Below are 21,936 nucleotides of genomic sequence, written 5' to 3' on the forward strand. Positions count from 1 at the left end.
ACGCTAACTAAATGGGGGAATCGAGCTAGTTTAGACACTGGAACAAAAAGATCTAAACTGAACAGAACAGGCAAATGAAATAAGGAGAGGATAAAGGTAGAAACACAGTCACTAGGTCTAACAGCTCATTTCTCAGGTTAGTTTTCTATAAGCTAAGCTACCTGAGCTAGCTGGCTAGTTGGCCAAAGTCATTTTTACCATGTCTGGTCTCATTTTTACTTTGTATAATGATGTGAACATCCATTTTAGGTCATTGTTAAACAAACCGCTGCTTTTCCACCTCTGCAGCTGATCATTATCAGCATCAGTGCTAGTCAGTTTGCTAAAACTGTTTGTACTTTATGAAGGAACCCAATGTCCTCACAAAGACAGGAAAACATATAATTTCATGGGTAAGTGAGGAGCGTAGCGTGGGGCTGAAAGGTTAACCGATTTTATATTGAAATTGAAATTTAAGAGCAATTTTTACAAAAAGTATAGCTTACACTCTTAAAAAAGATTCTCAAAGTTTCTTACAAAAGATGGTTCTTTAGTAAAGACAATCATTCAATCAACCCATTCGCATGTATAAATGGTTCTCTGCATCGTAAAATGGCTCTTCAGATTTATGGAGAATGTTGTATATGGTTCTATATAGCGCCCTAAAGGGTTCTGCTATTGTTACAGTGTTAAGCTTGTAAAAATGGAAGAACCTTTTTGGTGCCATTTCACCATGCAGAGAACCATTTAAGCATGCAAATGGGTCTTTGAGTGTTCATGGTTCTAAATAGAAGGACTGTCTTTGCTAAAGAGGTATATTAGAACCTAATAACACGGAGCTTGTGAAAGGTAGATGATTTAGACTGATCAGAGGCAAGCAAACCTCCATGTGTTGTGACATCACAGCCACAACTTACTGGCAGTTTGGACGTTCAGGGGTCAAGCCAGAGAACTTGTAGAGAGGAGAATTCCCACTCTGTAATGTCTTCCGGGTTTCTCAAACGCATTTGAGCAAAATCATAGTTTATAAAAGGAAAGTTTCGGGGCGAGAGATTAGAAACTATTTTAACTTTTCATTTTTAGCCGTTTAGCTCCATTCACCCCTATTCATTGAGGACTCGCTCACGGACGCCCTCTGCTGTTTTGCAGTCCTGTTTTTGATATAACGGGAAATAGGAAGTGGCCAGGCTCCTCATAAACCGTCTCTGGTCAAGCCTCAAGCCAGAAAAGGTGGATATTCTGGTCTTCTTGGCCAAAATAAATCAGGCCCGAATCTCATTTTATAAGATATAATCGCAGTTTAAATTGCAGTTGTAAGATTAGTCAAAAACATTGCAATTAGATATTTTCCCCAAATCGTTCAGCCCTAGCATAGCGGTATTCTCCAACAGTAGTACAGTGTTCTTTAGTATAACTCATGAAATGATTGTGCACGTGTGTGTATGTCAGGAGGACCTGCTGAATCAAACACTGAGGTTTGATGCAGGACCAGAGCTTCAACTGTGGAACAGGCCTGCAAGAGAGAGCGAGGTCAGTGTGAAGGTCAAGACTGAGGAAAGCATGGAGGAAGGAGTGAATGAGAGAGGGAGAGGAGGAGGAGGAGATGGGTGTGTGAAAAGAAGAGCGTGGAGACAGGAGGCTCCTCAGACTCTGCTGAACGCTCTGGCCAACATGGAGGTGTCGTCTCTCTGTTCTATCGCATCACAACCAGGTGAATGGAACTTGACAGACACGCCCTCGTACAGACTTAAAGGGGAAATCCACCAACTTTTCAAAAATATCCATCGTTGCTCTGTAAACAAAGTCATTCAGAGTGATTTGGTGTGAAATGGCTCGTTGTAGAGACAGTTACAGACTCTGATTTCTTTACAGTGGTGGTGATAGGAACCATGACTACAACACAAATGTAGACATTTTATTTACTATCCAAAACCACCAGTGAACCTACAGGAGTCCTCTGAGTTTATATGGAATGTTGATGATGAAAAAATAGTGATAGATCTGAAAACATACATTTTTTGGGGGGACTATTTTGCCTCACAATGCCCTTCATGTATTCCTCCACCATGAAAAGATGAAAGAAAATGGATTAACAAAGACATTTTAGGCCAAAACTTTATCTCAAATCTATTGTAAAACAATGACTCAGACATCAAGCAGCGTTTTAACCATTTTATGCAATAACTTACTGTGAGCTTTTAGAGGTGGACATCTGGTTCCTGTCATCACCACTGTGAACAATACTGACTTGGTAAGTTTCTCTGGAACAGAGCGTTTCACACCAAACCACTCTGAATGACTCTGTTTACCAGTTAATTATGTAGAAATTTGAAAAATCGTTGAAGTTCCCCTTTAAATAAGTGCACTGAATCACACAAAGAAATATGAATGAAATTACTAGCGTTAACAAACCAATAAAGTAATTAATTGCGATTAATCATATACCCAGACTGGCCACTTCATCAAGTCCACCTCCTTGTAGCTACATTCGTTGTCCATTTTATCAGCTCCACTGACCATATAGTTTCACTCAGTAACACTGAAGTGGTGGTGGTGTGTTAGTGTGTGTTGCGCTGGTCTGAGTGGATCAGACACAGCAGTGCTGCTGGAGTAGTCCAGCAGTGACACTGTTATCGTCTCTGACTTTACATCTACAAGGTGGACTGACAAGGTAGGAGTGTCTAATAGAGTGGACAGTGAGTGGACACAGTGTTTAAAAACTCCAGCAGCACTGCTGTGTCTGATCCACTCGCATCAGCGCAACACACACTAACACACCACCACCACGTCAGTGTTACTGCTTTCACTGCATTCAGAAGGTTTTAATGACCAGCCCTATAAACTCATTAGTCAAACCCTAATATTATGCATGGTATGGGAGAGATTCCTACAGTTTGCTTTGTGTTTACATTGTCTTCCTGCAGGCGTAGCTGCTCAGGAGGACGAGAAGGAACCATGTTCAGAGGGGCGGAAACAGTGGAGGAACCTCCCCCCAGATACCCTTCTTAATGCTCTGGCTGAGGCCCAACTCACCTGCTCCACACTGGGTAACGAGAGCAAGAAAACAGTTCACTGATGGCTTTATTGGCGTGAATGCTCTGTTCAGCTCCTGACTGGTTCTAATGAAGAGAGTAAATGGGATTCACTGTGTGTGTTTTGGGGACCAAGATGCCTTTTTCTTATTTTTTCTTTGCTCGTTGTTTTTGGGGTTTCCATGTTTTAGGCTGTTTTTTGTGCAGAGCACTCCAGGTGCCCTGACCTGAAAGAGGTCAACTAGAAGCAGTCGAATAGCCTAAGTATTGGGTGTTTTTTCTGTGCTGACCAATCGGGTTTCACAGATCAAAATTTACCGCAAGAATCATGACCAAAGCAACTTTGATTTCGTTTAGCTTGTTTTTGCTAGCAGCAAATAGTTGAAAGTAGCAGTTGAACTTTCTGCCTGTACATATCGAAACAGAATCAAGCTTTATTGGCCAGGTATGCTTACACATTGGTTACAGTCACAGTGCACAGTATCAGACAAACATTTACATGCAGTAAATAAAATAGAATAAAAAAAAATAACAAACTAAAACAAAATAAAATAAAACGTGCATTCCTACCATCACTCACTCATACACACACACACACACACACACACACACACACACACACACACACACACACAGTCATACCAGTAAACCTTACAGTGTGCAAAGTATGTGTCTTAAGTTAAAGTGCTGAGTGCAGCAGCAATTAAAGGGTGTATGGCAAAGAAAGGGAGGTAAGATAAGTGGGGTAATAAGGCAGGTAAGTGAAGTAACAGTGAGATAAGTGGGGTAATAATGCAGATAAGTGAGGTAACAGTCAGATAAGTGGGGTAATAAGGCAGGTAAGTGAGGTAACAGTCAGATAAGTGGGGTTATAAGGCAGGTAAGTGAGGTAACAGTCAGATAAGTGGGGTAATAAGGCAGGTAAGTGAGGTAACAGTCAGATAAGTGGGGTAATAAGGCAGGTAAGTGAGGTAACAGTCAGATAAGTGGGGTAATAAGGCAGGTAAGTGAGGTAACAGTCAGATAAATGGGGTAATAAGGCAGGTAAGTGAAGTAACAGTCAGATAAGTGGGGTAATAATGCAGGTAAGTGAGGTAACAGTCAGATAAGTGGGGTAATAAGGCAGGTAAGTGAGGTAACAGTCAGATAAGTGGGGCAATAAGGCAGGTAAGTGAGGTAACAGTCAGATAAGTGGGATAATAAGGCAGCTAAGTGAGGCAACAGTCAGATAAGTGGGGTAATAAGGCAGGTAAGTGAGGTAACAGTCAGATGAGTGGGGTTATAAGGCAGGTAAGTGAAGTAACAGTCAGATAAGTGGGGTAATAATGCAGGTAAGTGAGGTAACAGTCAGATAAGTGGGGTAATAAGGGAGGTAAGTGAGGTAACAGTCAGATAAGTGGGGTAATAAGGCAGGTAAGTGAGGTAACAGTCAGATAAGTGGGGTAATAAGGCAGGTAAGTGAGGTAACAGTCAGATAAGTGGGGTAATAAGGCAGGTAAGTGAGGTAACAGTCAGATAAGTGGGGTAATAAGGCAGCTAAGTGAGGCAACAGTCAGATAAGTGGGGTAATAAGGCAGGTAAGTGAGGTGCTAGAAGAAACAGCCCGTTTGTGAAGCTGATTGACTGTAACGGTGCTATTGTTGTTTAGCAACTAGGAGACATGCAGCCAGAAGCGTTAAAATACCATGAACCATTAAGGAAATAAAGGACGGGGCAGAGCACCTCATGATTTTCCGCAGTGTGGAGTTGTGCTGTTAAAGTTTGCTGACTGTTGTCATTGTTTGCGTTGTTTCTCTATAGTTGGTCTGAATCTGTCCTTTTTGTGATACATGCAGTTTGGAAAAGCATATTATATGCTTATTATATCACAATAACACTAACATATCATCAGACTGCCTTACTGATCCTCTGTCTCTTTGTCAGGAACGACCACGTTATGTGACAAAGGCACTACAAAGGAGGAAGACGAGGAAGACGAGGAAGAGGAGGAAGAGGAGGTTGCTGAAGGTGGAAAAATGAATGCTGCAGACGATGATGATGATGGCTCTGATGTGGAGGTGGACGAGGAGCGCCTAGAGCCCAGATCAGATGACGATGACACGTGAGTGTCGTGGGAAAAAACAATAAGCCAGGGGCTTCAGGGGCTTCTGTCAGAACAGGGCAAAGGAGGTGGCAGGATTATGTTATTGTTGCCATAAATGAGCTTTTTTGAGAATCTCTTGTGTATTATCTGAACTTTAAGAACACTGTGGCATGCGGCTGTCCCCTGGGCCCCGATGACGGCCACGAGAGCCGAGATTAAACCCCACGAAGACATCGGGGAGAGGATGAAATCTGTGAGTGAGTGGGGGGAGGGTGTGCGAGTCCTGAGCACCGGCTCCTGGGCACCGCCCCCGCTTTCCGGCTTGTCCACCGGGATCAAATCTGAGGCAAATTAAAGTGGCCTCGCCGCGCCCAGGAGGTGGGGCTTGGGACTTGTGCGCTGCCCCACCCCTCATGGATTTCATCCTCTCCCCGCAGTCTTTGCAGGGTTTCATCTGGGCTTGGAGTTCGGCCCCCGCATTCCTGCCGGCTCTTGCGGCCATCATCGCATCAGTCCTCCAGTCCTCATGGATCTCAGTACAGCGTCCTGCCTTAGTTAACTCACCTCATGAGCTAATTAGCAACGCCTTTCATGGATTGAATTCAGAGCACTGGATGAGGGAAAGTGCCAGTCTCTCCACAGCCTTGGCTCGGTAGGAACCCAGTTTGACATACCTGTTCTAGAACAACCCAAGTGGTGTTCTTGTGTGAGGTTTTGCCCTGTTAAAGCAGCACTGCGTGAAAAAAAGAGAAGCATTACTGAGTCAGGAGAAAAAAGAGAAATGCAAAATCAACATTATACCGATGAAGATATGATGATAATAATTCACTTTCGTCCCTGTAAGACGTCTCGTTTTGGTTCGAGTGAGTTTTGCTTGAATACTCACCAGAGGGGTCTCCAAACCCCCAAATGCTTCATAGTGCAATTTCAGGAAATCTTGAGATTGAATTCCAATGATGCCAGAATTATGGGGTTTAATTAATCTCCGTCTCTTCCTTCCTTCTCTTCTGTGTTCTCAGGAACTTTGAGGAGTCGGAGGACGAGCTGCGAGAGGAGGTTGCGGACTCCATGAGGAATCTCTTCACAGAGGAGGATGATGAAGGGCAGAGTGCTGTGGATGGAGCACCTGGTGTGAAGCTGGAAGAGGAGGCAGAGGAGAGCAGTGATAAAGAGGGTACAGATTCCTCTGCACAAGGAGCTCTGGAAAAGGAATCAGAGCTCCAGGCTGGGCAGGTTGAGCCAGCAGAGAACCGAAACCCAGAGAAGGACCAGCTTGTGGGGACGTCACAATAGAGGCGCAGTTATCCTGCGTTTACAAGGACATTCGGTTTCCACCAAAAACGTCACTCGCCATTGATTACAGAGAAACGATGTGGTGATGGACAACAGATGATGCATGAAAATGATGTCCATTTGAAAAGTCTGACAGAGCTGAACTTTTGACTAAGTGTACTCCGACATATACATCTGACAGCCAGTAGGGAAATGGTGTGGGCTTCAGTCCATCACATCAGCGTTGAATAAAATGTAGAAGAAACTAATGTCTGCTGTCAACTCACATCAGTTTATTTCCATAGTACTTTTTACAACATTGTCACAAAGCAGCGTCACAGGAATCCTGATCTAAGCTCCTAATGAGCAAAACAAGGGCGACTGCAGCAGGAGAAAACTCCCCAAGAGCAAGAGGAAGAAACCTTGAGAGAAACCAAGACTCAAAAAGGGGAACCCATCCTCCTCTCATCGACACAGGATAGCAAAACAATAACACAAGCAAAACATGAATAAGGAATAAAGACTTGACAGCAAACACACAGTAATGAACAGTGAATAAAAAAGTAATGAGCCTGTCATTGGCAGATGTGTTCAGATTAACCAAGGATAAACGTTAGCCCCCATTTACCCTGTTCTTCAGTGGTCAAGACCCCCATGGACCCTCACAGAGCAGGTACTATTTGGGTGGTGGGTCATTCTCAGCACTGCAGTAACACTGACGTGGTGGTGGTGTGTTAGTGTGTGTTGTGCTGGTCTGAGTGGATCAGACACAGCAGTGCTGCTGGAGCCTTTAAACACCTCAGTGTCACTGCTGGACTGAGAATAGTCCACCAACCAAAAATATCCAGCCAACAGCGTCCTGTGACCACTGATGAAGGACTAGAGGATGACCAACACACACTGTGCAGCAGCAGATGAGATATCGTCTCTGACTTTACATCTACAAGGTGGACCGACAAGGTAGGAGTGTCTAATAGAGTGGACAGTGAGTGGACACAGTGTTTAAAAACTCCAGCAGCACTGCTGTGTCTGATCCACTCGCACCAGCACAACACACACTAACACACCACCACCACGTCAGTGTTACTGCAGTGCTGAGAATGATCCACCACCCAAATAGTACCTTCTCTGTGAGGGTTCATGGGGGCCCTGACCACTGATGAACAGGGTAAAAGGGGGCTAACAAAGTATGCAGAGAAACAGATGGGCTAGGTGGTCATAATTTCATGCCTCAGTATATATATATATATACACATCGCTGCTGTCGGAGGAAAACCTTGTATCTCCTTTTTTGTCCTTTGTCAGATTTTGACATAATTTGAAAGTACATGTTGCTCTTTACATTGTGTGTTAGTTTCATGAAGAATGGACCAAAAGAAACGGCCCAAAATGACTTGGAAAATGACTGGTTCCATTGACTTACGTCAAAAGTAAAGAAGGTTTTTCAATACCAAATTTTAAATGTCAGCCTCTTGAATTAAAAAAAAACGTTTCTTCATCCTTGGCCACAGTGATCTGTGAACGGTTATCAGAGGTAAGATGAAAAATGTAAAAAAATAATAATAATAATTTTCCACGCCCGCTGTGGCTTTGGGTTTTTAGGTTTGCTGCTTTTTTCTGTCTTTAAATATTATCCGATTTCGTCATCTTCAATTAGGTAAACGTTGCTTGTCAAGACTGGACGCCTGCTTTATAGGAAAGCGTTGCACTGGTTGTTGGGTTTGTGTTAAGCTGTGCTCTCATTAATGTGTGCATAACTGTGCTATTGTTTTTCCTCAATTTGGAAAAAAATATGCCCTTATGGGGAGGACGTGCCCAACACTGCGGTTAGTGTGCTGCCATTGTGGTGCTGCGTAGGCCTCACATCACCTTCTGTGATATTATAAAAAATTCACTGACCACCTGAAAAATGTAGCCAGATAGGAGCCCACCCAATATGCGAGCCCACGGGCTGATACCTTGATGATTTGGGCCTGAATCTCAAATGGAGTTAAACAGCTTTCATCTCTGAGAGAGAGGGGAAAATCAAGCTGCTTCAGATCTGAAAACATCCACAGGTGTTTCTGTCCATCCTTCCACTGTGAGAAGACGACTCAGCGCTGTGGGTCTGAAAGGATGTGTAGCTGTCAAGAAGAACCTCACTGAGAAAAGGAGACGGACACATCAAACAAAAAAGCTGAACAGTGGACTGACCACCCCAGAGTCCAGACCTCAACACCACTGAATGTGTTTGATTACTGCAGAAAATGATGAACCAACTTCTAAGACTGAACTTTGGAGGTGTGGAAAAACATCCCTATATAGTATATTTTATGTGTGAATCATAGCATTATAGTAAGCTTTATAGGTGCTTTTCCAATATGAGGTGTTCTGCCAACTGAATTAATTATTCAGTGTAATAAATTCAGGTGACAGGCTTTTAAATGCCATTTATAACTTACATCTCACTAAAAATGGTAACTGGGTTGCAGAAATGCTGTACATTTCAAAAACAGCTCCTACAGTCTCTGATTTGACAGCTTGAGGTTTCTGAGGTTTCTGAAGGTAAATCACTTACTGTGATTATAATCACAAGTATAATACTTTGTCCAAAAACACCAATGAAAAAATACATTTTTAAGGAGTTTTGAGGCCCAAAATGAACTCATAATGCAGAAAAGACCACAGAACAGTCAGTTACATCGAGTTTGAGGTGTTCTTTCAGCAGAGAGCAGCAGCACTCCGGAATAATGGGCTCATCAACTTTATTTATCCTGACTTAAATCATCTGATACCGTGGTATTTTGGAAATATCGCAATATTGAAGAGTTTCAGCAGCTCTGTGGTGTTAAGACCCTTAAAGGAGTGGTGAGAAAGGAGTGGTGAGGACAGCAGAAGCCATCATAGGCAACAAACTACCAGCCTTACAGGACATCTGTCAGTCCTGCTGCCTCAGGAAGATCAAAAAGATCCAGTCAGACAGCGTCACCCAGCACACGGCCTGTTCACCATCCAGCCATCAGGCAGATTTCACAGCATTCAGGCTGGAACAACCCAGTTAATGAACAGTTTCTACCCACAGGCTGTCAGGCTTCTGAACAAGCTGTGAAGCTGTGGGTCCTTCACCAGCTATCATTCCACTCAGTCACTTTGTCAGCATTATTATTGTATCATATCTCTGCTATGGACAATAACACTTTAACACTAAGTCACTTTAAAATGTATATATTCTTCACAGATGATCCTTTAATATAAATTATAGATTATCATTTAATATAAATATATTTGTACATAGCAGAGAGGATTTTTTTCTCCTATATTTTGTGTATATTTAATTTATTTCAGTTCCAGTATTTTCTAGTATTTTTATTTTTTTTTTACTTTGTTTACTTTCTGTAGAGTCTCTATTATCTGAGCCTCACCACAAGCATTTCAACGCATGAATGTCCTGATTTGAGGTGCAAATGACTAAAAAACTTGAAACTTGCGGTCTTCCGGCCGGATGGCGGCGCTGTGCTCAGGCTCTCGTTATACTCTCTCTCGCATAGAAGGGAAAGGAAACCAACACAATGGCGGCGAGCGACAAGTCGACGAAAGAGAAGCTCCTTTCTGCGCTGAATGATATCGAGGTTTTGTCCAGGTGGGTCTCGTTTCTGATGTGCGGGTTGAGCTTTGCTGGTTCGTTGCTGGTCGTGTCTTTATTTCGTGGCCGAGCGGCTCTCAGTGCTCGTTACTGTTAGATTCTCATGAAGAGGGACAATTTTCCCGCACGAATTCGGCCACTCGCGCCGTGATTGGCTGGCGGCATTCCGCCCTCTGCGCCAGGATTGGCTTTTAGCGCGTCCATATGCGGGATGGCGAGCCGCTGGCCAATAGGAGCTCAGGACGAGCGCGGAAGGCGGGACTTGACGGAATACGGGTGGGAAAAAAAAATCTGTGATAGAACACGTTAAAAGCTGTGAAATAAATGTTACTAAACATTAATAAACATTTTATCTGGGAATGCCATCTACTCGCCCAGCGAGTCGGTAGAAACCGTAAACAAAGAGCTACTATGTTCTGTTTAAACCCGTTAAGAGCAAATTCTCTCGTTTAACATCACTTGTTTAGCTACCTAACCTGCTCACTGTTCAGCTACACATAAACCAACGATGGCTAGCTTTAACGCATTGTAGGAGAACTCCACCGATTTTATAAAATTTCTGTTTATTTCAGTTGCTGAAATGTAAATAGATTAATTCAGAGTGGTTTGCTGTGAAATGGTTCAGATGTCTTTACAGTGGTGGTGATAGGAACCAGGGGTCGCCATGACTACAACACAAATATAGACATTTTGCTTACTATCCAGAACCACCAGTGAACCTACACGAGTCTTATGAGTTTATATATGTTATGTTGATGATGGTAAAACAGTCATAAATCTGAAAAAACAAGTCTTCTTTGGGGTCTATTTTGCCTTTTAGACATTTTAGGCCAAAACCTCATCCCAAATCTATTATAAAACAATATCTCAGACATCAAGCTGCATTTTCATAACCATTTTATGTAATAACTTACTGTGAGCTTTTAGAGGTGGACATCTGGTTCCTATCACCACCACTGTGAACAATACTGACTCGGTAAGTTTCTCTGGAACAGAGTGTTTCACACCAAACCACTCTGAATGACTCTGTTTACATCTCAACCAGTTAATTATGTAAAAATTTGAAAAATTGGTGAAGTTCCCCTTTAAATAACGGCACTGAAACACACAAAGAAATATGAATGAAATTACTAGCGTTAACAAACTGTTAAAGTAAATAATCGCGATTAATCGTATACACCGACCGGTCACTTCATTAAGTCCACCTCCTTGTATCTACACTCACTGTCCATTTTATCAGCTCCACTGACCGTATAGTTTCAATGGTAAAATGGCTCGTTGTAGAGAAAGTTACAGACTCAGATTTCTTTACAGTGGTGGTGATAGGAACCAGGCGTCGCCATGACTACAACACAAATATAGACATTTTATTTACTATCCAAAACCACCAGTGAACCTACAGGAGTTTTGTATGGAAAGTTGTTGATGGTAATAGTGGAAAATCTGAAAATCCTGTTTCACCTGACAGCACCCTGCATGCACCCCTTCGCCATGAACGGAGCTTAAAAATATGTTGTACAACCAAAATCTTCAGAAACATATACAACATATAAAACGTATAACAACGTCATGAACATCAGGCAGTGTATTCATAAATATCTCATGATGTCTTTCTGTGAGGGAGCTTTTGGAGGTGGACGTCTGGTTCCTATCACCACCACTGTGAAGAAATCTAAAAGTTTCTCTACTGTGAACCATTTCACATCAAATCACTCTAAAAGACTTTGTTTCGATCGAACACTTGAATTATGGAGAGATTTTGAAGAGTCAGTTTAATCCCCCTTCAGAGAGTAAGTAACAGATGATATATAAGCCACAAATAGTAATTTTGCTAAATAACATCACAAAGTTTGTTTCTTCTTTAAGTAAACAAGCCCAGAATAAATCGGCTGTGGGTAATAAAATAGAAACACTTGTAGTGCCAAGTTGTAGTCAGTTGGGTTTGAACAGAACAATTTGGCTTTTGACTGACTTCTCCATCTTCCCAGATAGCAGCATATATTGGTCCGCTGGCTTAATAAGGTCGGCACCCCGCTGACTGTTGGCCACTACTGATCCCCCCCTCGGACCACCCAGATTACTGTCCTGCATACAAGTTGTAACTAATTTTTAATCTGCTCAAACAGATTTTAAATGCACAGAGACTTTTATTTTAGAAAGTAAATTAAGACAAATATTACAAACAACTGAGAGGAATGTTGTTGCTGACGCTGAGCTGGATTAAAATGATTTACTAAACAAATTTACAAAGTATAACTAAAGGAAGGAAGGAAAAATCAGTAAATTGGACTGTGAGTGGAAAATGAGCGATGATAAGTGGAATTTTGTCTAATACTTTGCTTAACCACCGGCTGAGCAAAGCGCCAGTGGCCCGCCAGCTTTGTGAGCAGCAGACCAACAGTGGTCCTTGATCCTCTTGCTGTCATGGTTCTGTCAGTGAAGTTGCTTCTCCTGTTGTAAACTTATTTCTTTTCTCTTTCTGCAGAGAATTGATAGAGATGCTTGCACTGTCACGGACCCAAAAGCTCCCTCAGCCCGGCGAGGACACGCAGGTACAGTATTTCTTATTAAGACGTTACACTGACTCAAATCACGACCCCGAATGCAGTCAATACGCATAGTAACGTTGTTTTGGACACTTTGCGTCCGTTTACACCTTGTGTTAACATGCGTTTCGTATCTGGATAAACTTTGGCCTGAATTAATTTCCACTTTCCACTAAAATTCGTCCCCAGTGTGAGACGATTAAAATTTGATTACTTTTGTTTACTGTTTTCCCTGTTACAGCGTAGAGTCGATAAGCTCGGCTTGGACACTTTCATTGGCCAGGAGTGCATGAAGGCTCTTGGTTTGGGAAACTTCAGTTTCACATAATCCTCCATCTGGCCTTTCATTGAGTGTGTTTAAATGCACTTAATAACTGCGGAAAATCAGATTTTGTTAGTAATCTGATCAAAACATTTACATGCACTTGAATAATCAGATAATGGGGAAACTCCAGGTCTACATGAATCAGACAGTAAACGGATTTCTACTTTACAACCAGCCAACAAACTCACAGAAGAAGATGCGACGCAAACATAACGTAAAACTCAAACTTCATACCGCGTTTTTTTTTGTTTTCAGTGTTTTCTGGTTCACACTCGTTTAGTTAAGTGACTCAAATCTGTCAATGTGAACGAACCAGCGTCCTGAAATGACCCTCATGAGCTCATCCTACTCAGTAACGTCACGTGAATGAATCACGTTCATCATCAGCACAAACTAACGAGCAGAACGAGCTTCGCTGAGAAGATCATTAACTCTGATCAGCTCTCAGCTTCATTATTAGAGCGAGACGAAGGAGAAAAAGGTGAGATGAGCTGCTTTTCCACCGTTTACAGGCTTTAACTTCTGTTCAGAGCTGCTGCCATGGTAACGCTGAATGATGGCACAGTGGAAAAAAGCACAAGAATTCCGATCTGAGCGTCACATTAAGGTCGCATGGCCACGAATCGGATACAAATCCGATCTAGGACCACATATGGAAGTGGCTCAGGTCGGATTTGAAAACATCAGATTTGTGTGTCACACAGCCCTGAATATATCAGATCTGAATCACATTAGGCCAAAAAATCTAAATTGTGCCACTTCAGCCTGGTAATGTGAACGTAGCCTTAGATGACGCTGTATTTTATCGGACCGCATTATGAGTTTTGTGAATCTTTGCGCCTCTGCTAGGTATGAGTAGTTTGGTGTAGAGGCTGATGTGTGTGTGTGTCGTGTGTGTGTGCAGGTGCTGGAGCTGCTGGTTCAGAGGGACAAAGAGTTCCAGGAGCTGATGCAGACGGCTGTGGAGCAGGGCAGGATTCACCAGGAGATGCAGCAGCTGGAGAAGGAAGCGGAGAAGAGGGACAGCGACATCCAGCTGCTGCAGAAACAGCTCAAAGAGGCGGAGCACATCCTGGTGAGTCGCCCCTGAATGCTGCCACGCCCACAGGCTTGATTAGCATCAGTTTTAGGCCCAATCCCATTTCACCCCTCGCCCTACCACTTAGCCCTTAGCCCTCTGTTTTGCACGTTCACGTCTAGGGGTAGGGTGTCCCGATTGTTGTTGAGATAGAGGGGTAGGGCGAAGTGTTGGGGCTACAAGACCCTCCAAACGGAGGTTTTTCAGAGACTCCAAACAGAGAGACATGAGAAAAAGAAAGAAACACACAAATGTGAGAATTTTCTCTGTTAAAAAATTACGATAATCACTGTTTTATCTTAGTTTAATGTCGTTTCAGTGTATTATGGCCGTTTTCTTCATAACAAGTATAAAAAATCGCTAATAGCATGCTAATGTCTCAGTAGCTAGCTAGCTAACTTTCCCGTTCCACCTTAAATAGTCCAGCAGTTCTGACGCCTGAAGCGCCAGAATGTAACTGCTGCACCATTTAAGGTGGAACGGGGAAATTTGAACAAGAAGCTGGTGAATATCTGACTTCAGCTTCATATCACTGAAGAATTAGGGGTGGGCGATAATAAATAATTGCCCCCCTCTTTGAAGATCATATGATGCCCTAAATGTAACTAAAGCCCAGCAGTGAGGAGCTGAACTTTACCCTCCTCTGCTGTCACTGCAGACTGGCAGGGTCGCCTACAGAGCAGCGCTGGTAGCTGTTAATGAAGTGATGTTTTGTTTTTTGTTTTTATTTTTTATTTGAGGGTCCCATTTCATAGGACAAGATTTCAACCACTACCCTCTTGTAACTCAGTTTGAAGGGGTTAGGGTGACACTCGAGAACGAGGGGTAGGGGTAAAAAGAAGAAATGGGACTGGGCCAAAGTCTCAGGGGTTTTGCTGTCTTATGTATACTTTCCAATGTCCTATGTATGCCTTTTATTAATGATGTTCTCTTTAATCATCATGTTTGATTATGATGTTAGAAATGATCATTTTATTCCTCAAGGTATGGACGAAGTTCAAGCTTCAAGACCAAACTATGTTTTTTAAAGTGGTCCTGAGGCCACAGCAGCGTAAGTGATGTCCTGTTTGTGCTTCAGCCTTTACACTGAAACTAAATGTACTGTTTCTCCTCCAGGCTACTGCCGTGTACCAGGCCAAAGAGAAGCTCAAGTCCATCGAGAAGGCCAGAAAAGGTACTGTGGTTCACTGTGGTTAAGATTTAACAGTTAAAATGAAGTAGCAAACACTACTTTTAATTAAAAAAAAAAGCCATTAAACAGGACTCAGGCCAAAATGAACAAAATAACCATTCCCACATCTGTTGTAAACACCTCCTACAGAGACGCCACAATAGTCTTGGGTTATTTTCAGGTTTAAAGACTGGAAAAACCTCCTTTTAATGATGATGTGAAAGTTGGACAAAAAAACGACCTGTGCTTGTGATGGATACTTAAGCCTCTGTTGCACAATGTTGCCTCAGGGCAACAAACTTCTTCACTTTACAGTGGCTTGATTCATATTTAATGACAATGAAATGCTAATAATGAAGCACAATGAAGGGAAGTATTTTTAATAAACCAAAAAAATGTGTACTGGGTCATGCTGTCTCTTGTTGGGCATTTTTAAACCTCTTTTTGGAAACATTACTTCTCGTCGTTTCATTGTGGTATTATATTTTCTTTGAAAATAACATGAAAAAGATTTAGTATTTTTAGTACTTAAAGAGCAAAAACATCAGAGAAATTATTAAAAGATTAACATTAAAGAGAAGAAACATCAGTTTCTTATGATGTATTTCTTCTTTTCATTATTGCACAGTGTTGCCTTAAGGCAACGTACCGCAAAGGACCCATGCATGCATTGTTTTTATTATAATTTTTATTTTTTATTTTTTGTTCAAATTTAGGTTTTAATAGGCAGGTCCATTTTATGTAAGTAAAGTAAAAAGTATTTTTTTAAACATTGCTGTCATCATATGAGCGAAAGAGGGTTAAGGATGGGTTGTGTGGTCGTGGATTTCTTCATCGCTGTGGGGGGAGATTCTCAGTGCTTGTATGATGTATTTGTGTAATTCATGCTGGATATTGCAGTTACAGAACATTTGAAGGATGAAAAAAGAATACAGAATACTACATACAGAATACTGTATAACGTATATAATACATTAAATGCTAGTTTTAACCATGTATAGTAAAGGAATGTATTAATCTATTAATGTGGATCTGCTGATATTCTGGTGCGTTTTGTCTGCAGACCTCAGGAAAAAAAAATATTGTGATACATAAAGCCTTGAAGTGTCATGACATTGTTTTTCCCACTTCTCCCACTCTGAGTGCAGTTCATTGACTCTAAACTTTAAGACCCTTCATAACGAATGCTGTTCGGATGTTGAATATCCGGCTCGTTTGCTATCAGGAAATCAGCAGTCGGAATGGCGTACCTTTTTAATTACTGTTAATGAGAAGTTTGGTTATCTGTAATAATTTTTTCTGTGTTTTGTTTCTCCTTCAGGCAGCATCTCTTCGGAGGAAATCATTAAGTATGCACACAGGATAAGTGCCAGTAATGCGGTGTGTGCTCCTCTTAACTGGGTCCCAGGTATTCTATTCTATCTGCTCTCCCCGCTCCGCCTTTTTGCTCTGTTGATTTCTGTGTTTCTTTTACCCTGGGGTTACACTACAGCAGTGTTTCTCCATCCTGGTCCTGGAGGCCCACTGCCCTGCATGTTTTAGTGCTCTATCTGCTTTAACACACCCACTTTAACACAATAATGGGCTGTTACTGAGTTGGATCAGGTGTTTCGGGAGAAACACTAAACTGCAGGGCGTTGAGCCTCCAGGACCAGGGTTGAGAAACACTGCACTACATGACTTTTACCCCAGTTTTAGCCTTGGTTCTCAGACGGAGTCTGTGCTGGTTTGCTCTAGTGATTTTGGGGCAGCCAGAGTCGATAGCTGGGAAAGTAAACCGAGTGGTGTGTGAGAGGCTTTTTTTATCTCCTGACGGCATTTCAGGCCAGTCAGAGTATATCAAACATTTGATTTTTTTCAACCCAAGCATAGTGTACACTGGACAGCGATTCAATCTGAACGGATTCCTCCAATAGCCAATGAAAACAGAGACCACCAAAGAGGAAAATGCAGCGAGCAAAAAAAGAAAAATGGTGAAAACACACTCACGACGCTTTTAAATGAACTGAGTAGGGCTGAACGATTTTGGAAAAATATCTAATTGTGATTTTTCTGACCGATATTGCGATTATGATTTTAATTGTGGTTGTTTTCTATATATTGAGGTATGGGCCACTTTTTTGGGCTAAGAAGACCAGTGTATAATTCTTCTGGCTTGAGGCTTGAAGGCCTAACACAATATCTAAGTTAATGTTAACGCGATATCTAAGTTGGATAACACCGCAGCCTGCCAGTAATTGTGGTTGCGATGTCACAGCGCACAGATGTTTGGTTGCTTCTGATTAGTCGAATTAATCTACAAGCAGTTCACTAGCCTTATGTTATCAGGCTGAATTTACTTTATTTAAAACTTGCAATGTGTCAACATATTGATGACAGATTATAAGAGATAATAATAAAAATTGCAGATGTTGCGATTTTAAAATTGCACTCTTTAAAATTGCGATTTCGAAATAAAAACTATTAATTTTTCCAGCTCTTTATACAGGTTATACAGACTTGTCAGTGTGGTGTGACTCACAGAGAGCTATAAAAATGAATAAAAGTTCAGCCATTTCAGACTTCGTGTATCAGATTCCTCTGTATTTATGATGCTCATTGTCACAGTTGCTGATATGGTTTGTGAGACAGATCCTGCTGTCTAAAGTGGCTGCCTGCACAGTACAGCGCTTTATAGACGGTTGATAAGTGACATTATTTGTCATATTCATCTTAACATTCATATTTCATAAGCTACATTCTAAAGGTGGGGGTCGTATGAGAGCTGTAACTGTCTTCTATCCAGTCAAATAGATGGGTGATGTAATTTTAAACCCTTATAATAAAAGAAGCTGAACTCACAAATTTTTTTCTACTGAAAGTCGACCCATTTTTCCACAAATCTGGGCTATAAACTATAAACAGATGGCGTCTCTTCAGTGATCTGCTCTGTAAAAATTATCTTTATAAAATAATACAAAGAGCGTCTAAGATTTTTGGCTTTCAGCAGTAAATTGTAAGCATATAGCAATATGTGTGATCATAAACACGTTCTGTTAAGTTGAGGGGAGCTTTTACAAAAAAAAAAAATAATAAAAATTTTCATTTATTTCATGCAGTTACTGAATAATTTGATAATAATTAACCTTAAGATTCGGTCATGTAAATTCAGATGGACAAACCAAAAATATACCCTGGAGAACATGAACACCAAAGAGCCGTAGAGCTTTAATGAGCTGCGTTTTCAGGTGTTTATGAGAAGTGAGCTCTGAGCTCGACTGTCTAATAAAAGGTGAACTGAGCTCCACAGTTTAGAAGCAGAATAACTGAACGAGTCTCTGCAAGAAAAGGTCATTTAGAGCCTTAAAACTAGTAGCAGAACTTTAAAATCAAACCTAAAAGATACAGGCAGTCAGTGCAGTTTCTAAATAGGGGTGATAAAAGCTCTCTAAGTTGGCATCTGTGCTGCCGCGTTTGTATGAGTTGTAGAGTATGTGTTGTTTTCTTAGGATGCTTAATAAAAAGCATCACAGTAATCAGCTCTGCTGGTAACAAATACATGAAAAATATGCTAAAATGGTCTGTGTGCTGCCGTGAGTCGCCCTGCAAAGCCTGAAATATGAAATAAAGCCTGTGACTTATAGTAACACGCACAGGCTCCAAAAGAAGGTCCGGCTTGATGTTTTGGCCTCAAATTCAAAGTCAACATTATACTGATGATGTGATGACAATAGTAGATAATTCACTCACATCCTCGGAAGACAAGCCCTCCACCAAGTTTCTCTTTCAGTTCTCTTTCCGTCATCACATTCGTCCCCTCGGGGAAGGGGTCCGAACACACAGCCAACTTTACAAAATGTTCTTCCGCACATTGTGTGTAATTACACATTTCCACCAGAGAGGTCTCCAAACCCCTAAACGTTATATAGTGCCTGTTTCGATTTGATCCGCTAACTGATAAATCAGTCAAGTCCTAATTTGTTCTTTATTCTCAGCAGATTTTTTTTCCTGTAATAACAGCTGTTCACCTCCTGCTTGCACAGCTGCGCTGCTTCTTTTGGACGCTTCTTTTGCTCCAGCTGTGCTGATTTATCGGTGTAGTTTTAAGCTCCTGCACACTGTGTTTGTCAGGTGACCCCCGGAGGCCGTACCCCACCGATCTGGAGATGCGCAGCGGGATGCTGGGTCACATGAGCAACCTGCCAGCTAACGGCGTGAACGGCCACCTGCCGGGAGATGCACTGGCTGCAGGGAGATTGCCAGGTAACACTGTGTGTCTGTGCAAGATAAAGCCTTATCTATTCTGGTTCGCAAACAGCAGTAGATCACTTTTAGGTGCACCGTTTTTCTGCCAGCCTTTTGTGGCTCTGCTGTTTGTGCAGTAGGCTGTGTGCATTATATCTGAGGGGAGGTACATCAAGAGCTTCCTCTGCTGGTCAAAGGATATTTTTCCTACACCAGCCATCCCAGCCGTCCCCCAAATTATAAGATTTTTGGGATCAGTCTTTAGGAAAACACAGACGACCTCCTGACTGACTCATTACTGTCAAGAAATAATTTTTTGTTTACTGGATTTCAGCAAGACATAAATTGGCATACATGCTTTTTTCTGCTTTTTTGTTGTTGGTCATTACACACAACTAAACTAAAGAATCATGTGATTTCTATAAATTTCTATATAGATTTCTGTAAATTCTTCCATAACATGAATTTTAAGGCAATAATTAAATCCATGTCTACTTTTTAGAGCATCTGTATCTCAGAAACCAATGATGATATATGCCTAAATTATGCACACTTTCTAATGGACACAATGGAATTTTCTTTAGAAACATCCCAGCGATTTGATTAATTTCCAGTTCCTAAGAAAATAATTCAGCGTTTCATGAAAGAATCAGATTTCAGTTCAGTTCAGTTCCAGTGTAAATTTAGGAGAACATTTGCAGTTAATTTGTTTCTTGGAATGCATTTTTACACCCCTACTCTGTGTGTGTGTGTGTGTGTGTCTCTGTGGGTGTGTGTGTGTGTGTGTGTGTGTGTGTGTCTCTGTGGGTGTGTGTGTGTGTGTGTGTGTGTGTCTGTATCTGTGTGTGTGTGTGTGTGTGTGTGTCTCTGTGGGTGTGTGTGTGTGTGTCTGTATCTGTGTGTGTGGATTGTTGGAATGTTGTGTGGGAAATGATGACACTTTTTCTTTTCCTTTCAGACGTGCTTACTCCTCAGTATCCCTGGCAGTCCTCCGACGTTTCCATGGCGATGCTGCCCCCTCACCACGGCAACGATTTTGGCCTGGAGCCGCCGGGCCACAACAAGGAGAACGAGGATGACGTGGAGGCCATGAGCACCGACTCCTCCAGCAGCAGCAGCGACTCTGACTGAGCGAGAGAGAGCGAGAGAGAGAGAGCGAGAGAGAGAGAGACACAGACATGGGTACAAGTTCTTCCCTGCTTTCTTACGAGTTTATATATCACTCTCCATTTAAGTAAGCGTTATAAAAGCATTATAGTGATAGTTTGGCCAAAAATCTAATTTACACACCTTCCCCCTCTGTAGTCAATCATCCCGAACATCTTTGGTGTCTGAAATGTGCTTTTTTAAATTTTACACTGGAGAAACAAGACAAGTAATGTCTCACTAACAAGTAATGGAAGCTCATGTACACCAATTTGTCTAAATCAGGTGTGTCAGACTGAGTTCCTTCCAGGCCACAGCTCTACAGAGATTAGTGCTTTCCCTCTTCCAACACTGTGAATTAGCTAACGAGTTCATCAGACGTGTTCTCCGCAGAACTACCAACGTAAATGTGGTCCAGATTGAACTCTGGTTGACACCTTGGGAATAAATCACCACACACCTGCCTCAAAATGTATATTACAGTGTAATAAACCACATAATCAGGTCTGTTATAGATTACTTGACAGCTCACCATGCTAATTGGTTGGGTATAAGCTACTATTACTACTATTTGTTCCTATTTGTTTATACTATCGTTTTAAGCTCTCCCAGCCTCCAAAACTCTTACAGGCACTGTATATTTGCAGTGATGTTGCAGGAGAACTGGTGGATCATATTTCCCAATAAAGATCGTAAATACGACATTATCAGTGCCATTTCATCTCAGCTCACAACCGGAGATTAAATTATCTTTAGACTACAGCAGCTGTAAGAGTTTATGAGAATTCAGGCATGTTTTGGAACATTTTGTACCCTTTTATTCAGTTACGCTCGTCCAAATTGAATTTTGATTTCTTAATTTCAGCCGTTTTTTGGCTGGTGATTGGATCTAAAGTTTATTTGTACCCCTGTGTGTGTGTGTGTGTGTGTGTGTGTGTGTGTGTGTGTGTGTGTGTTTACATAAACACTGCTCACTCAGTCTTTGCCTGCTCAGCTGTTGTGTAAATAGTGCTGTAAATATGTTTGATTTTTCAGATCTTGTAAATAAAGTTTGCCTTTGTTATAATAGAAGAGTGTTTGTGTTTATTTACATAACAATTTATGGTGTAGCTGTTGAGTAAATCTGTGATGATCTGTTTGGTTGATGCGCCCCTCACTCTCTTCCGGGTGTCTCTCATTTACCGTTTTTTGTGAAATCCACTGAAAATGCAAGTCTAAGCAGTTTTTGCATACTGTGTTTTAAAGATGGCAGGTATCGCCATTTTCCGCCGCAGGGGTCTTTGCTGCCAAGGGCCTCCCTGCCATCTCCCAATGCCTATACGGCACTGCACTGGTCCCCAGTGCTGGACCTTGCAGGTGGTGGGCCCCCCCATGTTGCTTTTTCGGGCTTAGCCCGGCCGGATTACAGGGGCTGCCAGGCCACCAGGCGCTCGCCGAGGAACTCTACCCCAGGCCTGG

The 21,936-nt window shown here is 41.9% G+C and overlaps 2 protein-coding genes across 2 annotated transcripts in view; both read left to right on the forward strand.

The window, feature by feature from the left end:
- LOC118811656 (serine/threonine-protein kinase Nek5) overlaps window positions 1-6,975 on the forward strand; it is a 31,171-nt gene extending 24,196 nt beyond the window's left edge. Inside the window, exons 19-22 of the mRNA XM_036576031.1 lie at window positions 1,429-1,690; window positions 2,904-3,026; window positions 4,935-5,112; window positions 6,114-6,975. Of these exons, the coding sequence (XP_036431924.1) occupies window positions 1,429-1,690; window positions 2,904-3,026; window positions 4,935-5,112; window positions 6,114-6,387 (837 nt within the window). The 3' untranslated portion in view covers window positions 6,388-6,975. The remainder of the gene's footprint in view (window positions 1-1,428; window positions 1,691-2,903; window positions 3,027-4,934; window positions 5,113-6,113) is intronic.
- Window positions 6,976-9,875: 2,900 nt separating this feature from the next.
- On the forward strand, window positions 9,876-21,556 carry med4 (mediator complex subunit 4). The gene is made up of 7 exons (XM_036576297.1): window positions 9,876-9,985; window positions 12,474-12,540; window positions 13,764-13,934; window positions 15,054-15,111; window positions 16,430-16,516; window positions 19,219-19,350; window positions 20,291-21,556. Exons 1-7 carry the CDS (start codon window positions 9,915-9,917, stop codon window positions 20,461-20,463), a joined length of 759 nt encoding a protein of 252 aa, XP_036432190.1. The 5' UTR covers window positions 9,876-9,914; the 3' UTR covers window positions 20,464-21,556.
- The last annotated feature ends 380 nt before the right edge of the window (window positions 21,557-21,936 follow it).

Source organism: Colossoma macropomum, unplaced genomic scaffold (genome assembly GCF_904425465.1).
Source record: "Colossoma macropomum unplaced genomic scaffold, Colossoma_macropomum, whole genome shotgun sequence".
Classification (NCBI taxonomy): domain Eukaryota; kingdom Metazoa; phylum Chordata; class Actinopteri; order Characiformes; family Serrasalmidae; genus Colossoma; species Colossoma macropomum.